A 21,045-nucleotide genomic window follows, 5' to 3' on the forward strand; every position below is an offset into this window, starting at 1 on the left:
GCAAGAGAAATTGAGAGAGATGTTAATTAATAGTTATGATCTGTGTCCATTCAGTGGCTGCCCATCCAGAAGCAGATGGTAGGGACCAGAGGCAAGCAGGTACTAGATTACGCTTGGAGCAATTCTCTGGAGCTGTTGACACGGCACCCACTGAGACGTAGTTCTTCCCTTGGAGTATTTTGGGCAACAGATACCACAGAGATCAACAAAATAGCGTGTGACATTTATTTAGGAGGCAGCAGAAAACTGACAATGATCAGCCATAACTAGACAGCAGACAGCATCAGGACAAGCATATGGACAGCCCAAGGCAAGAGTTTTCTCTGGCAATCTAAAGCCGGCAGTTGCATATGTATGGAGATTGGAACTGGGGAGTGAGGTATCAGGGGATACAATGGCTGGCGGAGGTTGGAAGCATCCAGAATATGTAAACCATTTGCATCTTGAGAGGCAGCATAGTGTAACAAATGGGATACTAGACAGGGTTCAGGTTGTGCCCTTGCCCCTTAGCTGCAGTAGATAAGTAGTGCTGGATTGGAGTCTGGATAACCTGAACTCAAAGATGCTAGCTGTGTAATCCTGGGGGAGCAAGTCACTTAACCCCCCTCAGCCTAAGTTTCTTCATCTGTAAAATGGGGATCACCATAGCCCCTACTTCTCAGGGTTGTGAGGATCAGATGACTTCTCTGAGCCTCAGTTTCCTCAGCTGTAGAATGAGGATGAGAATACCTACAGTATTCTATAGTATAATAGGATAGTATATAGTGTCTACCTCATAAGGGTGTTGTGAGGTTCAAATGAAATAACGTCTGTAAAGTGATTTGCAAGCATTAAATTTATGTAGAGATGCCAGCCATTACTGGGTTTGTGGCCCTGTGAAGGCTGCCCACAGAGGAGCAGTTATCAGAGTCCGTAGCTAGGCTGGTCTGGATCCCCTTTGCAGAAGATACTGAAGATAGTAGGAGAGGGAACCAATCAGGCTTTTAGAGAGCAAAGAGAGCGTCTTGCCTTGAGAGCTGAACAGGGGGTCGCTGGGTAGCAGCAGGGGCTCAAAGATTCCTTGCACATATTCTCGACTGGGAGGACTTGGCTGCTCAACCTTTATCTGAAGCCCTTCTTGGCTGGAGAGCTGCCGCCTTTGGTCACGGGCTCCTTGTAGTTGCCTCCACAGCTGCCCTTGGTTTTGATGTCGGTGGCTCCCGGCTTATAGCTGTAAGTGCTCGAGGTTCCGAAGCCCACACTGAAGCCAGTGCCTCCTGGTCTGGTGTTGGTGCTGCTGATGACCGCTGTGAAATAATACACATATCGAACTGATGCAAGGCAAAGGGAGCAGAACCAGAAGAACAGCATATACAACAGCAGCAAAAAGCTCTGATGGATGAACCGTGATTCCAAAGGGTTCACAAGGATGAGGTATGCTACCCCTCTCCTGACACACAAGCGATAGACTCGAGATGCAGAATATGACAGCGATTTCCAGACATGACCAATGTGGGAATTTGATTTGCTGAACGATGCATATTTTATATAAAGGTTTTTTGTTTGGGTTTTTTCCTTAAGTAGGGGTGGAGTGGAGAAGGGAAGGAAAGAGAGGCTCTGAATAGTTTTGTTTTTCATTTTTAAAAGAAGAGAAAGAAAAGATGACTGAAATGTTTTTGAAATACCCTATGAGAACAGAAAGAAGGCTAGAAGGAATCACAAATAGGACAGCTTTGAAAGTAGCATTAAGATATGAAAATAAAATATGATATGTTTTAAAAGAAAAGCAAGCTGTATAGAAAAGAGATTAACACTTTCATGTACGACTCTCTCTGTTCAATTATGAAAATACTTAGTGGCTTTTTTAAGTTCAGAATTTTAAAAGTGAAAAAAGAATCTAGAGAACATGAAGGAAAGAAAGAAAGAAGAGAGGGAGGAAAGGAAGGAAGGAGGGAAGGAGGAAAGGAGAAAGCAAGAAAGAAAAAGGAAGGAGGGAAGGAAGAAAAAAGGAAGGAAAGGAGAAAGAAGGAAGGAGAGGAAAGGAGGGAGGGAGGGAGGAAAGAGGGAGGGAAGGAAGTGAGAAGGAAGGAGGAGGAAAACAATATAATGGGAAAGCCCTGGACTATGAGTCTGAAGACCTATGTCCTTCCCCTGGATTGGCCACTCACTGTGTGACCTTGGAAAATTTACTTCCCCTCTCTGGTCCTAGGTTCCCTCCTCCACAAATAAGAAGGCTGCACTCACAACCTTTATCTAAAAACCCCATCCAGCTCTGACAATGTGTGGTCCTCTTGAGACCTTCCACCAAAGGCTGGAGGATCCTTTGTCAGATATACCATAAAGGGGATTCTTGTTTGGGTAGGGGCTGAACTAGATCCTTCTGATGTCCCTTCCACCTCTGAGATTCTGCCATTCTGACATTTTAGAAGTGTTCCTTCCATTGATTCCCTCCTTGATTACCGCCCAAACCCAAGAGAGGTCTACGTTGCTCTTTGGACTTTTGCCTCTCCTGCTCCTCCAAGTATCCTGATCCCCTGGCTTGCCCTTGAAATGACTGGATAAAAGAGAGTTATCAAGAAGAGGGCTGAGGTGTGCATGTACTTACAGATGCTCACAGAATTTGGATACTCGCCAGACATCCTGCAGAGGGTGAAACACAACAAAGTAACCAATGGCAGTTATTCTAACTAGCCCAATGCACTTTACTCTCAATTATGCAGTTGCAAGGAGGGAATGCTAAGACAATTTATATAAACTATTCCCAGGTCAGGTTAAATCCTCAGCTGCCATTTCCTACATCACAATATCCTCCATAGAGGGGTATAGTGTGGCATTTAGGGATCAGTATGGGACAGCGGAAAAGAATATTGGACCTGGTTTCAGATTCCCAACCTCACTGCTCAGGTCTGTGTGGTAGACTGTGGGAGTCAATTAAGCTCTCTCAGTCTCTGTCTCTGTCTCTTCTTCTATGAAATGAAAAAGGTTAGACTGATGAACTCTGAGTGTCCCATCCAGCTCTAAAACTATGAAAATTCCCCTCACCCCTCCCTCTTCACCATTCTTGGGGAAATGAGTCAGTGGGTAGAACTCTGGATTTAGAGTTAGGAGATCTGAGTTCTAGGACTGACTCTTTGCCACTTACTAACTAGATGACCTTAGGTAAGTCATTTGATTGTCTCAGTTTCTCTATCTGTAAAATAAGAAAATTGAACCAAATGACCCCTAAAGTTCTTTCCTAGCTGAAGTTCATTCTCCCTCTAAGCTCCATTCAATGCTCAATTTGAGTGTCACCTTCCATACAAGGTCATTCCTAATCCCTCCCACCCCAAAATTACTTTGTATTTCATTTTTATGTATTTCACATTTATTTATCTGTGTACATGTTTTCACTGATAGAATGTAAGAGGACCAGGTTTTTTGCCTCTTTTTGTATTCTCAGTGCCTGGCACATAATAGACGTGCCAATAAATTCTGATTGATTGGTTGATTGGCACATAATAGATGCTCCAATCTACCTTCCCAGACTTGTCATATATTTTCCCACATTAGTCCAGCCAAACTAGCCTTCTCACTGTTCTTCACATACAACATTTCATCTCCTTTCTCTGAGCCTTTTATTAAGGGGATTTGTTTTGGGAAGTTTAGATTCAGTCAGAGGTCCACACTTGAGGACCTAGAGGGCCACAAGTGACCTCAAGGGCGCAAGTTCCCCACCCCTAGTCTGTCCCTTACACCTAGAATGCCTTCCCTCCTCCCCTCTGCCTCTTAGAATGCCTAGTTTCCTTCAAAGCTCAGCTCAAACACCCCTTCCTATCCCCCAGCTACTAGTTCCTCTCCTTCCCCAAATTATATTTCATATACACTTAAATATATGCACATGTTGTCTCCTATAGAATGTAAGTTCCTTGTGAGCAGGACCTATTTCATTTTTATCTTTGGAAACCCAGCACCTAGCCCAGTACCCAACAAATAGTAGATGCTTTAAAATATTTGTTGATTTACTTATAAATAAACACTTGTTTTACTGTCTTGATGTAGAACCTGACCAATCACCAGCTTGTTCAAAAGCAACGTTACTCTCCCCTTCTCCTCACCTGCACTCCTCGCCTTCCAGTAACTTCCTGTAGGTGGCAATCTCCATGTCCAGGGCCAGTTTGACACTAGTCAGCTCCTGGTAGTCCAGCAACAGGCGCGCCAACTCCTCCTTGGCACAATGTAGGGCACCCTCCAACTCATCCAGCTTGGCCCGAGCATCTTTCAGAGAGCAGTCACCCCGCTGCTCAGCATCTGCGATAGCTGTCTCCAAGTTGGCACACTGTGGGGTGAAGGACATAAGTTCTAAAGTATTTTTGATTACATAGAAAGTCTTGATGTTACAGGATCATAGATTTAGAATTGGAAAGCACCTTAGAAATCATCTGGTTCAGCAGACTCATTTTACCAATGAGGAAACTAAGGTCTAAGGAAGTTAAGAGACTTGTCCAAGGTCATATACATCTGAGCTTCAGATTTCCACACCTTTGGGATAATAATCTACCCAACATTGGAGGGAACCCTAGATTGGAACCAACCTGGCTAAGGCTTGGAAAATAAGAACTTCACACATTCTTTATCCTTCTATAATCTTTCTAGTCCTGAGGACTCCATCACCTCCTGCCATGTGCCCTGCTACTTTGTAATATTGCCCCTTTCCCCAACACCCCCCAACTCCCACATTTCTACCTCTTGCTAGGAAATTATTAATAACATTGACATTACTATTGCCATATGAAGGACATGACAGTCTACTTTCCCATGGCTCCACTCATAATCTTTGTGTTTCCACTCATAATCTAGGCTAAAGCTCCCTTACCTGACCATTACTCCCCACTCTCTCATACCCATCCACATCAGCCCCAAACCTACTCTATCCAATAATCTAAATGTGAGCCAGGAAGGGTCAAGCTTCCATGGGCAGGACAGTCAAAGCAGGGTATCCCATTATATTGTTACAAAGAACCCTTCTTATTATATCTATACTCTCCCCAGAGATGTTAGTCAGTGTATATTTTATATTTAAATGTCCCTCCAATAGAATCTAAGTTTCTTGAGGACCTTTGCTTTTATTTCTATACCAGCACAATGTGTTCATGATAGGCACTTAATAAATGCAAGTTGAATTTAACAGAATTCCAGTTCAGATTCTCATTTATTCAGATACCATGAGGACCAATATTAATACTTAGAGATCTCCAAAGTCAATACTTCTGCCTGTATCCCAGGTTTGTCTAAACCTATATTTATACAAATAGACTCAGGAGAATATAGGGTGGGGGAGGCTATGGGAACATGGCAAAATTATTTTCTCATGTATTCTGAATAATAATAACATCTAATTTTGATCACAACAAGTTAATTTCTGTTTGATATCCTTTCCTCATTACAAAAACCTATCATTTCATCAATTAAACATCATAATCTAGTGTTCATGATTGTTTAAAGGGTCTTTCGCATTTTTTGCATCTATGTGATTCTTTAGTCTTGAAAAAACACTGTCAGCTCTTCATTTTCCATGTATGGATTATCCACTGGTTAGTTCCAGCCTTCTTTCCCTGACTATTTTGGCCCTACTCACTCTTTAGAGGCTGAAAGAGTAGGCAGTTCAATTGAGGTAGGAGTTGGGAGGGGAGAAGAGCTGAGAGCCTAGGTGGAATAGGGCAAGGAATATGAGTTCAGAAGAGCCTTTAGCAGAAGCCTACCTCTACAGACTGATAGTTTGGCCTGCTGCTTCCAGACAAGGGTGCAGCAAGCATCCAAGTGGAATAGCAACATCAATTCTCCAAGCTCATGGAGATATGCAAATGTGGTCCCTGGTCACCAGAAAGCAAAAGACAGAGTGACCCCCATGCCAGTCTGTGATATAGCATAGGATCACAGATGAAGGTCTGGAAAGATCCCAGAGACCATCAAGTCCAACCCCCTCTCTTACCCTACTGATTTAATCTTATTTCTTGGTACTCCCCAATGCACATCATTTGTCCAATCAGATTCATCTCCTTACCTTTCCCATTTTTGTGCTTTTACTCATCTTGTTCCATTTGCCTGGAAAAGTCTTCAGTCCTTTAAGGCTCAATTCTAGTACTTCATTTGCAATGAAGTCTTCTAAGCCTATGCTATGAGACCCTTTGATCTCCCTTCTCCCCAGTCTCCTACAACATTTATCACGCCACATGGTTTAGCAGTTAATTATATGCTGTCTTAAGTTAGTCATCATGCAGACCAGTGTCTCCAAATTGACTGCACATTTCTTAAAGGCAAGGACCATCTATCTTCCACAACATCTTGGGTTATGCTAAGCACGTAATAGATACTCAACAAATACTCACTGATTGATTTATTGGCATGACTCACCTGTTTCTTCACACTCCCAATCTCTGAACGAAGTCTCTGGATCAGTCGATTAAGTTCTGAGATCTCAGCCTTGGTAAGTTTAAGGTCATCACCCTGCCGGCCAGCTGTGACTTGTAGCTCTTGAATCTGAGGGTGAGCAGCAAGGACAAATAACAGGGAAGAGATTGAGGATTTATTTATAGGTTTATTTATTTATAGATTTGTATTTGTATAGATTTATATTTATAGATTTATTTATTCAACCGGACAATTTGGTCTCTCTCACATGTTCATACAATATTGACACAAACATAGTATCATCAAGGTCTCAAGGACAGTAATTGTAAGAGTCTGTGACCAAGTATGTCCAAAAGAATAAGGAAGGACCATGAAGTATTGTCACAAGCATGGCTCTCACTGACCCTGACAAAGGGTCATCATTTCTCAGTTCTTTGGTGTTCTCTGTTTCAAAGAACTCAGGCCAATTACAGCCCAGTCCAATGTCCAAGACTTTACTCAGAGAAACACAAACCCAAGCACATAGAAGAAGACACCTGCATTACCAGACTCCCCAGAGCCACACTCCTTTGCCATTAAAAAAAAATGGCTCCCTTACTCTCCCACCTTTCAACATCCTCAGTTCTATTTTCACAATCTATAAGAGTCATTTTAGGAATAGCAGCCCTGGAGCCCTACATGCTTTTTATATGCTACCTAAAGGCATCCTCATGGTGGGAGAAAGATCAGTGCCCATGTTAGGGTTATTAGCAGTACAGTAATCACTGTCTTTCTGCCCACAACTCAGTTGTTCTGCCTTCCTTATCAAAATAACATGCAAAATGATTTAGAAAATCAGGAAATCATCCCAAGAAAACCAAATAGGATCAGAATGTTTTTTTTTTTCAACAGGGATGTTTAATTGGCCTAAATAAACCAAGTTTCCTTTGTCCATACCCATACCAAGATAGATACTCATATTGTGGAAGCAGAAAAGACTTCAAGGCACCATCTCTTTATCCTTTCATATGTATTTGTTGACTGGATCCATGAATCTGATCCCAAGTAGGAAAATCCTTGTTCTGCTCTGATTCTCAATGGCTTCCAGGGAATACAAATGCCTTCAGTCATCATTCACAGTCATCAGGAAGTATTTACACTATTACTTCCAAGAGGGAAAAAATACATTAAGAGAACTTTGGTGGAATTTGAGTTTCTTCTCCTCTCCCTTTCCTAGCCCCAGGGACTTAGAAAGTAGCTCCAAAGTAGATGAGAAACATAAGGCAAAGTAATGTTAAAAGCCTGGGTAACCTGTAGAGTCAAGCCAAGCTGGAATACAGGTGAACTAAATAACAGAGGTAGAGGGCCTAACTTCAGTGCTCAAGTCCAGTATTAAAAATTCCATCTGAGCCCACCATGCCTGTGAGAGAAATGTTTTCTAATGGGAGAACCAGGTTAAGTAGCTATGGCCCACCCTCAGCATCATACTGTAGTGGAAAGAATAAGACCTGAGTCCTAGCTTTGTCATGTACTAGCTGTGTGACTTTGGGCCAGGCTTTTAATTTCTCTGATCCTCAATTTCCTCGTGTATTAAATGGGGATAATGCCTATCTCAGAGGGTCGTTCAAAGGATCGTGTGAGATAATTGGTGAGAAAATCTTTAGAATCCTCTACCTTGCTGTGATAGAGGGCCTCAGCCTCAGTCTTGCTTCTCATGGCGGTCTCTTCATACTGGGTTTTGATATCATCAATGATACTGTCCAGGTCCAGGTCTCGATTATTGTCCATGGAGAGGATGACGGATGTGTCACTGACGTGGGACTGGATCTGGGCAATCTCCTAGGCAACGGATAGGCAACAGTGAATTTAAGAGTATCTCTCTTTTCCTAAATAACCTCTTCAATACCCCTGGGGCACTTATGCCTTGAATAATGCAAATACTAAGGGTGTGCTAGGAAATGCTCAATAATCAGCTCTCTGGAAAAAGAAATGTACTTACAATACAGTACACTTTTAAGTTTAACTTGCCTCATTAACATTTTCTCTATCACTTTCTTAAATCTAGACAATCCACAAAGCAATCAGTCAAGCCCTTATAACCTTTGCCTGTTCTGAGTTTTCACCCTGAAAATTTAACAATCAGCTCTTGAGAATCAGTTCAAGCTGGCTCCAGCAACATTCCTTGGTCTCACTTTAAGGACCCAAGAGTGGTGCAGGAGGAATAGCAGTTGACCAAGAGTCAGAAGACCTGAGTTTTAGTCTCAGCTCTGCCACTTATTAGATGTGATTGCAGTTACTTTTATTTCTTAAAAACTCAGTTTCCTCATCTGTAAAACTGCACTGAGGACAGGGGCTATTTTTATCTCTCTTTGTAAACCCAGTCCTAAGCACAATGCCAGGCACATAGTAAAATCTTAGTGATTTTTTAAAATTTCTCTTTTAATTTAAATGATTTCCAAAGTTCCTTTCAGCTCTAATTGTTCAAGACTTTGCTGTCCATATGTCATGTACTTATGTCTGCTTGTGTTTGTATGTCTGTCTCAAACTAATAGTTACTGCAGGTCAGAAAGCATATGCGTCATTCCCTTTTGACTGTTCCTCACCCCGTTCTGCACTCTCTCCAGTACCTGAGAGTATTCTTAATATTTCTGCTGTTGATATGAATTGTCTTCCTTAACAAAAGCCTTGCAAATAAGTAACTACATTTACCAGCCCATCTTCTCCTCACTCCTTCCAACTAACTCCCTTACCATGGTATCTGCTTCCTGGCCCCCCTCACCGAATACCAGTCCTCTAGATCTTGAGCAAGGAGACAGATGGCATCTATGGGGTCACTGGTCTGCATGTTATACTTGTATGAGGGAAAGGATGGGAGATGATGCTTACCCCTTCATATAGGCATTTGAGGAATTTGATCTCATCGGTTGCAGCGTCCACCTTGGCCTGGAGCTCTATTTTGTTCATGTAGGCTGCATCCACATCCTGTAGAAGCAATAACCCAGGGAGGTGTAATCTCTTCCTTCATGTTCACCCCTTTGCCCCTGATCCAACTGCTCCAGGATGCAGGGGCAGTATTCTGCTGGAGCCATAACTTCAACATCACATGGTAGCGATGTCTACCTCCAAAACCTGGCTCTTCTGCAAGCAGGATATCTCCGTACTTTGCCCTCACCTTCCCCATGCTTAATGGGAAGAAGACCCAGGAGCTCAGAGGACCGAAAGCCTGCACAGGATCCAGGTGTGCCCAAAGTACATGGTCAATCAAACATCTGAATTTCAAACCAGTGAATTTTTATCTTGATTTCTTCCAAACAACATGTCAAGAATTTATTCCTTTCCAAGCCATATTCCTGATTCTGAACTTTTTCCACCATTCTATAGAAACCTCTATACCCTGGAAGATCACTCCTCTCCTATACTTCACACATTGAAAGCACTCTCCACACCACTGACTTCTTCTGATTGGCTTCTTCCTCCCAGAACCACCATTTGAGGGAGGGTGCCCAAGTCAACTATGTCTCCATTCCTCTCAACTTCCCCTACAATGCCTCTAGTAACTTCATCTCTTCTTTCCAGCTCTCTTTTATGTGTTGTGTTCACACACACACACACACACACACACACACACACACGCCATTAGAATGTACGCCCTTTGAAGGCAGGATTATCTTTCTGCTTATATTTTGATTACCAGAACTTAATATGGAGTTGGACACATAATTAGTACATGCTTTTTGAGTCAATTTAACTCAAGACAATTAACTCAAAACAAAATACTTGGGAGTAATGGACTTGTGAAATACTTGGCCAAAATGTCAATCAGGGTCCAAGGGATAAAATGACCCAAATCCTTTCTCAGCTGTTCACTAGCTGGGCAAGTGATTTACATTCTCTCGACCTATTTCCTCTTCTGTAAAATGGGGAGAACAATAGCATTCACTTCCCAAAGTTTTTGTGAGGATCAAGTGAGATAGCACAGGTAAAGAGCTTCAAGAACCTTAAAGCGCCACATTAGGGCCTGCTATCCCTTCCCACAAAACCACCAGATTTTACCTCTTGCCTGGAGTGACGAGGCCAGGGGTCAATAAGCTCTTTGGGCCCACCCAGGACTACTCCCACTTTGTTTCTCTTCTTCCACCCCCAGCAGTTGCTGTCTCACCTTCTTGAGCACCACAAACTCATTCTCAGCCACTGTTCGTTTATTAATTTCCACCTCATACCTACATGGGAATAAAGAAAAGGGAATGAAAATTAGATTCATTAAGAAGATAAAGACACCTAAGCAGGCTCTAAACTTTGATGACATTGGGGTTAATGTCCAGTGGGGATAAAGGAGGCTTCACCTCTGTGATGCACATATAGTCTTCTCCAATGAAAGTTCCTCTACTCCTTCCCAATTTTGTTCAAAATAATGACTATATTTACATAGTAGTTAATAAGTTACAAAATTTTACCTCGTCAGATATCATTTAATAATTGTATAACAACCCTTTAAAGTATGCAAGACAAGTATGTATTATCATCAGCATTTTATAGATGAGGAAACAGACTTAGAGAAATAAAGGGACTTGTCCAAGGTCACAACTAGTAAATGAAACAGCTGACACTCAGATCCAGGTCTCTCCTGACTTCATAGTGCAGAACTTGCTACTAAAATATTCATTATTGTTCATTTGTTCAGTTGTGTCTGAGTCTTCCTGACACTGTGGAACATAATATGCCAGGCTCCTCTATCCTCCACAATCTCCCCATGTCTGTCCAAGCTCATATTTGTTGTTTCCATGATGCTATCTATCTGTCCATCTCATCCTCTGGTATCCCCTTCTCCTTTTGCCTTCAATCTTTCCAAACATCAGGGTCTTCTCCAGTGAGTCTCATCTTCTCATTATGTGGCCCAAGTATTTAAGCTTCAGCTTCAGTATTCTGAATTAATTACTAAAATATACCCCATCACAAAACTACATGTGACTCTGATTGCCTTCTTTCCTCCACATCCCCTCCCCACTGGAGTGATCAGCTTGCCCTCTGTTCCTTTGCATGGCTTTATATGTTGTTTCTAATCAGTTTTAAGTCTTGGTATATGCCCCATTTCTCCCACTCACCCACCAAAACCAACCATACAAACAATGAGACCTCCACTCCCTAAGTTCAGGGAATGAGTCTCTTTCTTCCCTTTGTTTCTATGTCCAGTTTCTGGGAAAAAGGCAGCTGTGCACTTAGAAATCACCCAAATGGGAAGGGACAAGGTGGCACTGAATGGAGGAGGCTCCCTTTTATTGCTTATAAATTGCCCAAAATCTCAGAAGCCTCCAATTCCTAGAAGCCCTGGGCCATAGAAGTTATGCTTAGGGGCATGGCACCCTGAAAACTGGTCTTCTAATTACTGGTTCAGCTTAATGGAAGAAACAGCACACTTCCAAATTAAGATGCCTCTCAATTCTCCACACCAATGAGGGGGACCAAAAGTACAGACAAGTGTTCATGAATAGTAAGGACTGAACTTTTAATTTCATTGGTATAGAGAACTCAGTGAGGAGACTCCCTCTGCCAATGCAGGTTGGCCTGCAACTTTGAGAATTGTGTAGGTTAAGCCACTTTCCCAAGGCCAGTTACACAGCAACTATGTGTCAGAGGCACGATTTGATCCCGTCTTCCTGGTTTTGGTGCTGAGCTGTTTATTAATTATATTATAAATAGTGGGTTTATCCAAAAAGATTTCTGCTACAAATGAATTTTGGTGTTGATACAGAAATTGTGGGAAGCACATGATAAAACTGCCCAAGAAATTGTAATGCACAAGGAGCCAGAAAATCTCCAGGTCCAAATCTAGGCCTACTCTACCACCACCTTTGTGCTAGGAACAAACAACATCATTTCTAAGAACAACAGCCCAAAAAAAGAAAAGACAAGAAAAGAAAAGAAAAGTAATAGCCTGAGCAAAACTACTCTCTTTCTCTCTCTCTCTCTCTCTCTCTCTCTCTCTCTCTCTCTCTCTCTCTCCCACTAAATTTTTATTTTTCTGACTCTCTGTTTCTTTCTGTTTCTCTCTGTCTTTCCCCTGTCTTTCTGTCTCTTTCTGTCTGTCTGTGTACGTGTCTGTCTCTCTGTCTCTGTCTCTCTCTGCCTCTGTCTGTCTGTCTCTCTCTCTCTCTCTTTCTCCCTTTCCTCTCTCTCTCTGTGTCTCTCTATTTCTCTCTGTCTCTATGTCTCTCTGTCTCTCCCTCCCTCCCCTCCCTTTTAATCTATCTGATTTACACATTCTCTGAAAGACTAGAGAGACTGGAGAAAGGAAGAGAAGAGATGATGGCAGTGTCAACAAAGGATTAATATTAGCATGAAATCCTTAAATGTGGGGAAAGAGCCGAAAGCTTCATTTTCCACAAATAAAATCCATATCTGCCTTCTTCTCTGCTTACCTCTTCTTTTTTAAAGTTTTATTTACTTTGTTTTTAATTTATGAAATAAAACAAGCATTTCCATAACATAGTAGAATAAAAAAAAAGATGATTGCACATGAAACTGAAAACAGATTCTGTACAACTTGCTATTCTTACCTCTTCTTGAAGTCCTCCACCAAATCCTGCATGTTCCTCAGGTCAGAGTCCAGTCTCACCCTATCCCCTGACAGGGTCTCCACCTGCCTACGAAGTGTGCTGACATAGCTTTCGTAAATGGGCTCTAGATTCCTTTTGCAGTTGCTCAGGTCCAGCTGCTGCAGTAGGTTCCACTTGGTCTCCAGCACCTGGTTTTGTTGCTCCAGAAAACACACCTAGAACCCCACATAGTTGACAATTAGAACCCCAGACTTGGGTTAGATGACTTCTGAGGTACTTTCTAGCTCTGAGAACACTAGAGTGATACTATAATTCTTTTACTTCTTCTAGGTTAGGGAGGAAAGCTAGAAGTCAGTCAAGTGGTGAAGACCATAGCCATTGCTAATTAGAGACTAACTATGGTTGTTGTGGCCATCAAGGAGGAAAAAAACTCGTCCAAAATAAATCATGTAGTAAGCCTGGAGGAAATAGGGGAATGGGATTCAGAAAATTAATGGTTTCCCTCCTTACAGAGGTGGGATGGGGAAGCATGCTACTCACTTCCTGACAGAGATGATAGAATCAATATACAGAATTAGACAAATAGTTTTGGATATGGCCAATGTGGGAATTTGTGTATATTTATTACCATGGTTTTGTATTTTTTCCTCAGTGGGAAGGAGGATAAGAGATGGGAGAGAAAAAATAAATGCTTATTCATTGAAAAGAATAGTTTTAAATAAATTGTTTTAAAAATCTAAAGAGGATAGAAAAATTGAGTCACTGCCTTCAAGGAGATTAATTATGTGGGCAATTTTCTCAGTTTTCACTCTGGCTGTGTAGTTCTTCCCCCATTCCATTAACTCTCCCTTCTGCTATTCTCCTATTTTATATTTCCCAATTTTTCTGTGACTCCACAGTTCAGGCTCTAGCCAGAAAAATCTGTTCTCTGTTCTTTTCCCAAAATTCCTCTCTCACTTTTTAGACTTCAGTGGGCCAGCCCCCCTTTCCTGCCATGTTTTCCAATACAAAGTAACCCTGCACCATACTCCCCTCCTCCTTGACGTCTGCTAGGAAGCCTTCCTAGATTAATTCCCTCACAATGTTTCAATGTCCCCACCAAATTCTTCTCCATTCTCCCAATTCTGATTTCTAGAGCTATGTATAACTGCTTCTGTCTCTATTTTTGTGTGTCTGGATACATTGGGCATCATTTATTTTTTTTTCACTGAACTTTTTTTTTAGTTGTATATTTTATTTTTCCCCAATTACATGTTAAAACAATTTTTAAACTTCTTTTTTACAGTTTTGAGTTCCAAATTCTATTCCGCCCCTCCCTCCTCCCTGGGGTGGTAAGCAATCAGATATAAGGTTATGCATGTACAATCATGTAAAACATTCCCATATTAGTATCAGCCATCATTTAAAGCAACAGTTTTCAAGGTGTGGTCCAAGGGCCCCTAGAAGTCCTGAAACTCTTTAAAGGGGTCTGTAAGGTCAAAATTTTTCATACATTTACAATTTTAATTTAGTAAATATTTGTGGATATAACCCACATAAGCAAAAGATCTTTGTGTTTGAGGAAGGGGAAAGGTTTCAACAATTTTTAGCAGTGTAGTGGAGTCTTGAGATCAAAAAGTTTAAGAACCACTGAAGTTTAAGAACCACTGGATTCCACTGCTTATCTCTAATTTATCATTTATATAACTTATTTGTGCATATTGTCTCTCTCATCAAACTGTGAGCCCCTCAAGAATCTCCTTTTACCTTTCTTTGTATCCCAGTGCTTAGCACAGTGCCTGGCACATAGTAGGTGCTTAATAAATGTTTATTAACTGATTGACTGGCTCAAATCCCAGTTCTGCTATTTGACTTTAGATGAGTCACTTCCCTCATCTGTAAAATGAGGAAGTTGAACTATATAAAACGTCTAGAGTCCTTTCCAGCTCTAAATCTTATAGTCTCTCATAAGTTCCCCAAGGGCAGAAATGGAGGCTGCTCCTCTTTCTGAATCCCCCACAAATGCCCACTAGTGCTCAAGATGGGGCTCTGCCTAAGGAAAGGAGGAAGGATTTTCAAGACAATACAGAGAAGACAGGTCAACCCACCTTGTCAATGAAAGAGGCAAACTTGTTGTTGAGTGCCTTGATTTGCTCGCGTTCCTGGGTCCTCACTTTCTGGATCTCAGGGTCCAGTTCCACGTTGAGCGGGGCCAGGAGGCTTTTGTTGATGGTAACCTGAGCGATGCCTCGGGGAGGACAGATTGATGGGCACACAGGTCCCAGTCCAGCATTTCCAAAAATTGTTCCCACAAACCCACTCACCCTGCCTCCCCCAAAACTAGCCCCATGCCCGAGAGAATAGCTCCCAGTCCGGGATGCCCCTGTTGTGGCACTGATAGAAATTTGACGGTTGCCACACAAGCTGTAAAGACTCTTGCTGCCAAAGGCTGCTGCCCCTACTCCCTTCACCCCACCCCGGAAGGAGGTTGAACTGCTGCTAAGTCTACTTGAAATGATAGCTGAGCAGCCACTGAAGCCAATGCGGTCCCCACTGGGGTAGTGATTGAACTGACGACTCATGGCAGCCAGGCAAAGATGGCAGCAGATGCAATGCAAGGAGACAAAGAGATGGGACCAAGAGGTGCAGCTCAGCTGATCTACCTCGATAGCTTCTCCTCTTATATAGCCTGGAAAGTTGGGATGGGAGACAGTGAAGTCAGCCTAATTTATGGGTCAGGAATATCTTTCAGGTCACTCTGGACCACTTTGTAAATTACCTCTTTGGTTCTCCATTTTGCAAATTATCTGTCACCCCACCTCATAGATTTTTGTCTCTTCTGCCCCGGACTCTGATGAATCCCCCATAAAATGACCCAGAACACAGAAATTGCTTTGCTTACATGTTGCATTATAATAATTTGGGGTTATCTATTCATGTTGCCGTCCAATTACTGGGGTTATCAACTCCTGGATCTCTAAAGTAGGCTCCTGGATTGTCTCGCCCCCTCAGTGGTTTGGGGCTGTGGGTTGGGTTGATGTTGGGGCCAATTCTGGGTCAGAAGTGGAATGAGTAGTATTGGGAACCATTTAAGGAAATGCCCTTCTTTCCTTCCACTAATGACAAATACAGACCAAAATTCTTCCCTTTCTACTCCCTGCATGGTTCCTGTGTTAGTTGCTGAGGGTTCATGAACTAAGGGAAAGAAGTTACATGGGTCCTTCCTTGGAAAACTCAGAATCTCAAAGGGGAAATGTGACACATGCCCAGGAGAGAGAAAAATTTTTTTAAAGAGTCCTAGGACAACTGGTCAAAGATATTATAACTACCTGAGGTAGAAGAAAGGAAAATTGCTAGAGAGGGAGCAAAAGATAAGCAGGAGGAAGGAGAGAAATGGTAAGGCAAGGTTATGCCAGGTAAAAATGGCTTGTGGGACATCTCCAGAGATATGTTAGGGCAGGGATTTTTAATCTTTTTTGTATCCTAGACCCTTCTGGCAGTCTGGAGTAGCCTTGGACCCCTTCTCAGATGAATGTTTTTCATTTAACAATTGAAGGAAATGCTTAATTCCAATTAGAGATTAGTGAAAATAAAGGTGTAACAACACCTTCCCCCTGAAATCTATTCATGAGCTCTTTGGAGGTCTGTGGACCCCAGGTTATGAGCTCCTGAGCTGGGAAATGCCCTTCCCCAAAGAGTTCCACAAATAAAAGAGATAGGAGTCTGTGCCCAGAGACAGGACATTGACTGTGATGATCCCTCAAAGTCTTTTCCAGTCCCCAAAAACTATGATTCAAGACTTGGAACTATCTAGACACCACTAATCTTGGATCTAGGATCTGATAGGAATGTCAGCCTGTAATGACTCCATTTTGCACCTGGAAGCAAAGCATTAGAGTCAGGCAGAGGCAAAATTAGGACAAAAAGGAAGGCTGTCCTGCATATAAATTGAGAGCCCATTTTCCTATTCCATCCCCATTACACTTGAGAAGTTCTTTGTTTGTAACTAAGCTTCCTCTGGCTACAACAAGCCTGTTATTCTAAAGATTCTCTTTAAAGATGAAGGGCAGATGGTCCTCATCAGTTAAACACTGTATTTTTTACAAGGGTTTTGGTTTTTATTTTCCTATGGGGGGGAGGAGAAAGAGAAAATAGGTGTTTGTTCATTAAAAAATAAATTCAAAAAATTAATGAGTCCCTGAGTAAACATGTCCTTTCTAAAAAGAACTCTGTCTCTGATGAAATCTCTTCTCTGTGTACAATTTGGACTAGCATAAACTCCTTGAGGATAGGAATGTTTTATTTCAGCTTTTATATCTCCAGCACCTAGTAGGAGCCCTTCCACATAGTAGGCACTTAATAAATATATTTTTTAAATAAATATATTTTAAATTAAATTGTTAGATTGTTCTTCTTGGCTGCAGGAGAAAGAATTTAGACCAAAGACTGGAAGGTGGTTGATTTGGACTCAAGGTAAGAATTTTCTATTCATTAGAACCATCTGAAAAGGCTGCCTCTCAAGGTACTAATTTCCCATCATGACTAGCAGTCTGGACAACCACTGAAATCCAGTGTGTTAGAGAAGAGATTCACACATTAGGCAGGGAGTTAGACTAGATAATGTCAGAGGTCCCCTCCAGCTTTGAAATTCTTAGTGAGAGGCAGCAGGGTGTAATGGAAAGATCACTTGACTACAAGTCAGTAAATCTGTGTTCAAATTCCAGTTCTGTCACTCTCAATATGCCTTGAGAAAAGTCTGACCTGCAGTAACTATTAGTTTGAGACAGATACACAAACACAAGCGAAGGTCCCTGTGTAATCAGAGCCAAAGCTGTTTACCTACCAAGGAAAGGAGTTGTTAGAATCTTGATAAGCAATGGAGGAAGAGGGAGAGGGAAGTACCAAGGTGATGAGACGATTAAAAACTCTAGGGATGTCCTGAATAGGAGGATTTTGTGCCTCATTCTTCTTGGGGATATGTGAGCCCCGCCTCCTAGAAGAGACCTGGGGAAAATCTGTGTATCCAACCCTTCTGAGAGATCTACGTGAACTGCCACTCTGAAGTGATGAGCTGTGTGTTCAGTCCTTGTGGGGGAGGTCTATGTGTCCAGACCCACCAAGAGTGTTCTTTGTCACTGGTTCCTCTTTGGGACAGGTATCTGGTCCTTCTTTGGGGTTTGTGTAGTCAATTCCCTAGGGGAGTTCCCTGCCTCCTGTCTCTCAGGAAAGGAAGGATGTCTTCATGTCTGTGCTTCTATCAGGGGAGTCTATGTATTCAGAACCTTTGGAGGAGACAGTCTATGAGGGTCTCTGTATGTTCAGTCCCCTTGGAGGATCTGTGTCCAATTATTTCTTCCAGGGCTCTTTGTAACCATCTTCTTCCTTGGTATTTTCACTTCCTTTGAGAGAAATGGTCCATATAGCTAGCCCTCTTCAGGGGCATGTGTCTAATCCCTTGAAGAGTCAGGGAATCTGTATGTCTATCTCCACAGGGGACAGGGTGGATTGTGTGAAAGTTATACAACCCCTATGGTCTACTGGGAAGAGAGTGTCTCAGTCCTTTCTAGTGTTTAAGTAGTGGTGTTGGATAGTAGAAAGAATTTTAGAGAAATCTGTACACCTGGGCCTGAATCCCAATTCTGACACCAACGAGTTATGTGAGCATGGACAAGTCACTTCAGAATCTCAGTTTTCCTACCTGAAAATGAAAATGATTATATTTTCAGTACTTGCCTCAGAGGTCATATGAAGAAAGTGTTTTCTGAACTTTAAATGCTATGTAAATATGAGCTCTTATTAACTAACTCTACCTTAATTCTAGCCTTTTACGTATTTGACATCTTTCCCCTCACTTTAAGCATGTTTTCCTTCTTAGAACAGAAATGCATGGAAGGGATCTCAGTTACAGAATTAGATTAGACTAAGAAAGAACTCATCTCTGAGGTATGTGAGACAATAGAAGGAACTTCTGAGGGATGCTTTGGGAATCACTTTTTCTGGAAACTTTTAAAAACAATAGAGATGCCCCATTTGTCTAGGATATTAGTAGTTCTGCCCAGGGACAAGGGGATGGATGAGATAACTTTTCAACATCTTTTTTGAGAGAGGATGAATAAATGGATAGATGAGTCGGTGACCTGTCTTCTCCCAGAATCTACTTATTTTAAAATTCAAAAGTGACTGGAGGGAAATACCTAAAGACTAGAGGTGAAAATGAAGTACTAGAGTGGGAGGATCAAAGGGGTAAGGGGTGAAGGGAGAGGCCTGGAGGACAGCTTTCATCAGCATCCCAGCTTGGATCACCCCAACTGCTAAGTCATGAACTAAGGTTTATTATGCCCCTAGGCCACCCTCTGGTCTGCAATCAACACTGAACTGTGGCCACTAGAGGACAGGTCTTTAGAGCAGAGGGCAGAGTACTATTTGGAGATTAAGCAGAGAGGTAAACAAGATGGCCCCTGGATCAGTTTGTGGTGGCAGTTTTGTAATTGAAGGAGTCATCAGAATGTCAGTCAGTAGAGGTAGTGAGTGTTCTTTCCATCAAGTCCAGGTAGGAACTCTCCCAAACAACAGTAGGCTCCACACCTGGGGTCTTTGGTACCTTTCACTGGAGGGATGGTATTAACTGTTGCCCAATCCCCTAATCTTGTCCCCCAACTCATTCTCTCATGTTAGGCCTCTGGCACTACTGATTAAAGTTGCTTATCTGGTGCCACATCACTTGGGTACAGAGCACACTGGAGGGGCAGAGAGTATTGGGTTTGCTGTATTTCCTGTCCTCCATCATTTTGGAACAGGGTTTTAGACTTTGTAATGAACCTAGTAATTCTCATCTTGGGTGTATATATCATTTCCCCTTATCTCAGCCTGGGAGCTCCCTGAGGGCAGAAATGGTGTCACCCTCTCTCAGCCCAGGATCCAGGATGGCACTTTTCACATGGAGGGTCCAGGAAAGAAATGGGAGGAAAAAAGGAGGAAAAAGAATTTCATGATGTAGTGGAAATCAGACTGAATTTAGGAGGCAGGAGACCTCCATTCTAATCCTGGTTTTATCTCCAATTAGATTATGAATGAACTCTAGTTCTTTGATCGCTTTCATTAAACTAGATTTTTTAAGCTCTAAGACTTGATTCTTATTTTCAAATCAACTTTCATACATATCAAATCAAATGAGTGGGCTAAAATAGATGGGCCCTTCCTCAGAAAAGCATACCATGATGTGCTACAAACCAATTGTTAAATTTCCATTGTGAGCATTTAGACCTTAAAAATTGGCAAATGATCTATGAATTAGCACTTATTTATTATTTTGTTGTTTGCCGAAACTTGAGAAAGTGAAGGAGAAAGTGTTAATATTGCAGATTGAACTGAAAAGTGTGTCATGTGGACCTTTTCTCCCCCCTGAAAGTCAGTTGTTAAACATTTTACCAGCACACCTCTGATTGAATGGATACTTGTCTAACGGCAAAAATACTGGGTTTCATTTCTGGGCCTCAGTTTCCTCACTTGTAAAGTGAAGGGATTGGATGAGATCATCCCCAAGGTCCCTTCCAGCTCTAAATCTATAATGCAGTAGAATCAAAAGGACTAGAATACTAGCTCATATGTTTGTAGTGCTTTAAATATGTTATGTCATTTGATACAACAAGCCTGTAAGATTGATGTTATTTTTATTATTCTCATTTTACAGATGAGGAAACTGAAGCTCAGAGACATTCATGACAGTTGCACAGCTAGTAAGTGTCTGAGATGAGATTTGAAATTGTGTCTTCCTGACATCAAGTCCAGCATTTCAACTACTACATCACACTTTAAATTCTACCCTTGCTACTTTGAATTATTGATTTAGATCTGGAAGACACCTCAGAGATCACCTAATCCATGGTTTCTCAAATTGAAGAACCCTGAAACTCCCTAAGTTTAGTTGTTTTTAATAAACTTTATGTTGTTTGTTAATAAGAATTAAAATAATAATAATTTTAGAGGATTTTTCTACAAAGGTTAACCTGAAGGGTTCTACCACTGTGGGAAAGTTTGAGAATCCTTAGATTCTAATCCAATGCCCTCATTTTATACAGGAAACAACTGAGGCCCAGAAACATTAACTAACTTGCCCAAGATAACCCAGGTAGTAAAGGGGAGAGTCAGGATTTGAACCCAGGTCTTC

General features: G+C 41.8%; 1 protein-coding gene across 1 annotated transcript; it reads right to left on the minus strand.

Annotated features, from left to right (window-relative positions):
• Window positions 1–635: 635 nt before the first annotated feature.
• LOC114029821 (keratin, type II cytoskeletal 72-like) lies at window positions 636–15,550 on the minus strand. Its single transcript, XM_027844479.1, has 9 exons — window positions 14,987–15,550; window positions 12,900–13,114; window positions 10,505–10,565; window positions 9,232–9,327; window positions 8,020–8,184; window positions 6,370–6,495; window positions 4,074–4,294; window positions 2,585–2,619; window positions 636–1,286 (listed from the first exon to the last, which is right to left on the minus strand). Exons 1-9 carry the CDS (start codon window positions 15,458–15,460, stop codon window positions 1,102–1,104), a joined length of 1,578 nt encoding a protein of 525 aa, XP_027700280.1. The 5' UTR covers window positions 15,461–15,550; the 3' UTR covers window positions 636–1,101.
• Window positions 15,551–21,045: the final 5,495 nt, after the last annotated feature.

This window comes from Vombatus ursinus, unplaced genomic scaffold, assembly GCF_900497805.2.
Source record: "Vombatus ursinus unplaced genomic scaffold, bare-nosed wombat genome assembly UNPS02014941.1, whole genome shotgun sequence".
NCBI classification, from domain to species: Eukaryota; Metazoa; Chordata; class Mammalia; order Diprotodontia; family Vombatidae; genus Vombatus; species Vombatus ursinus.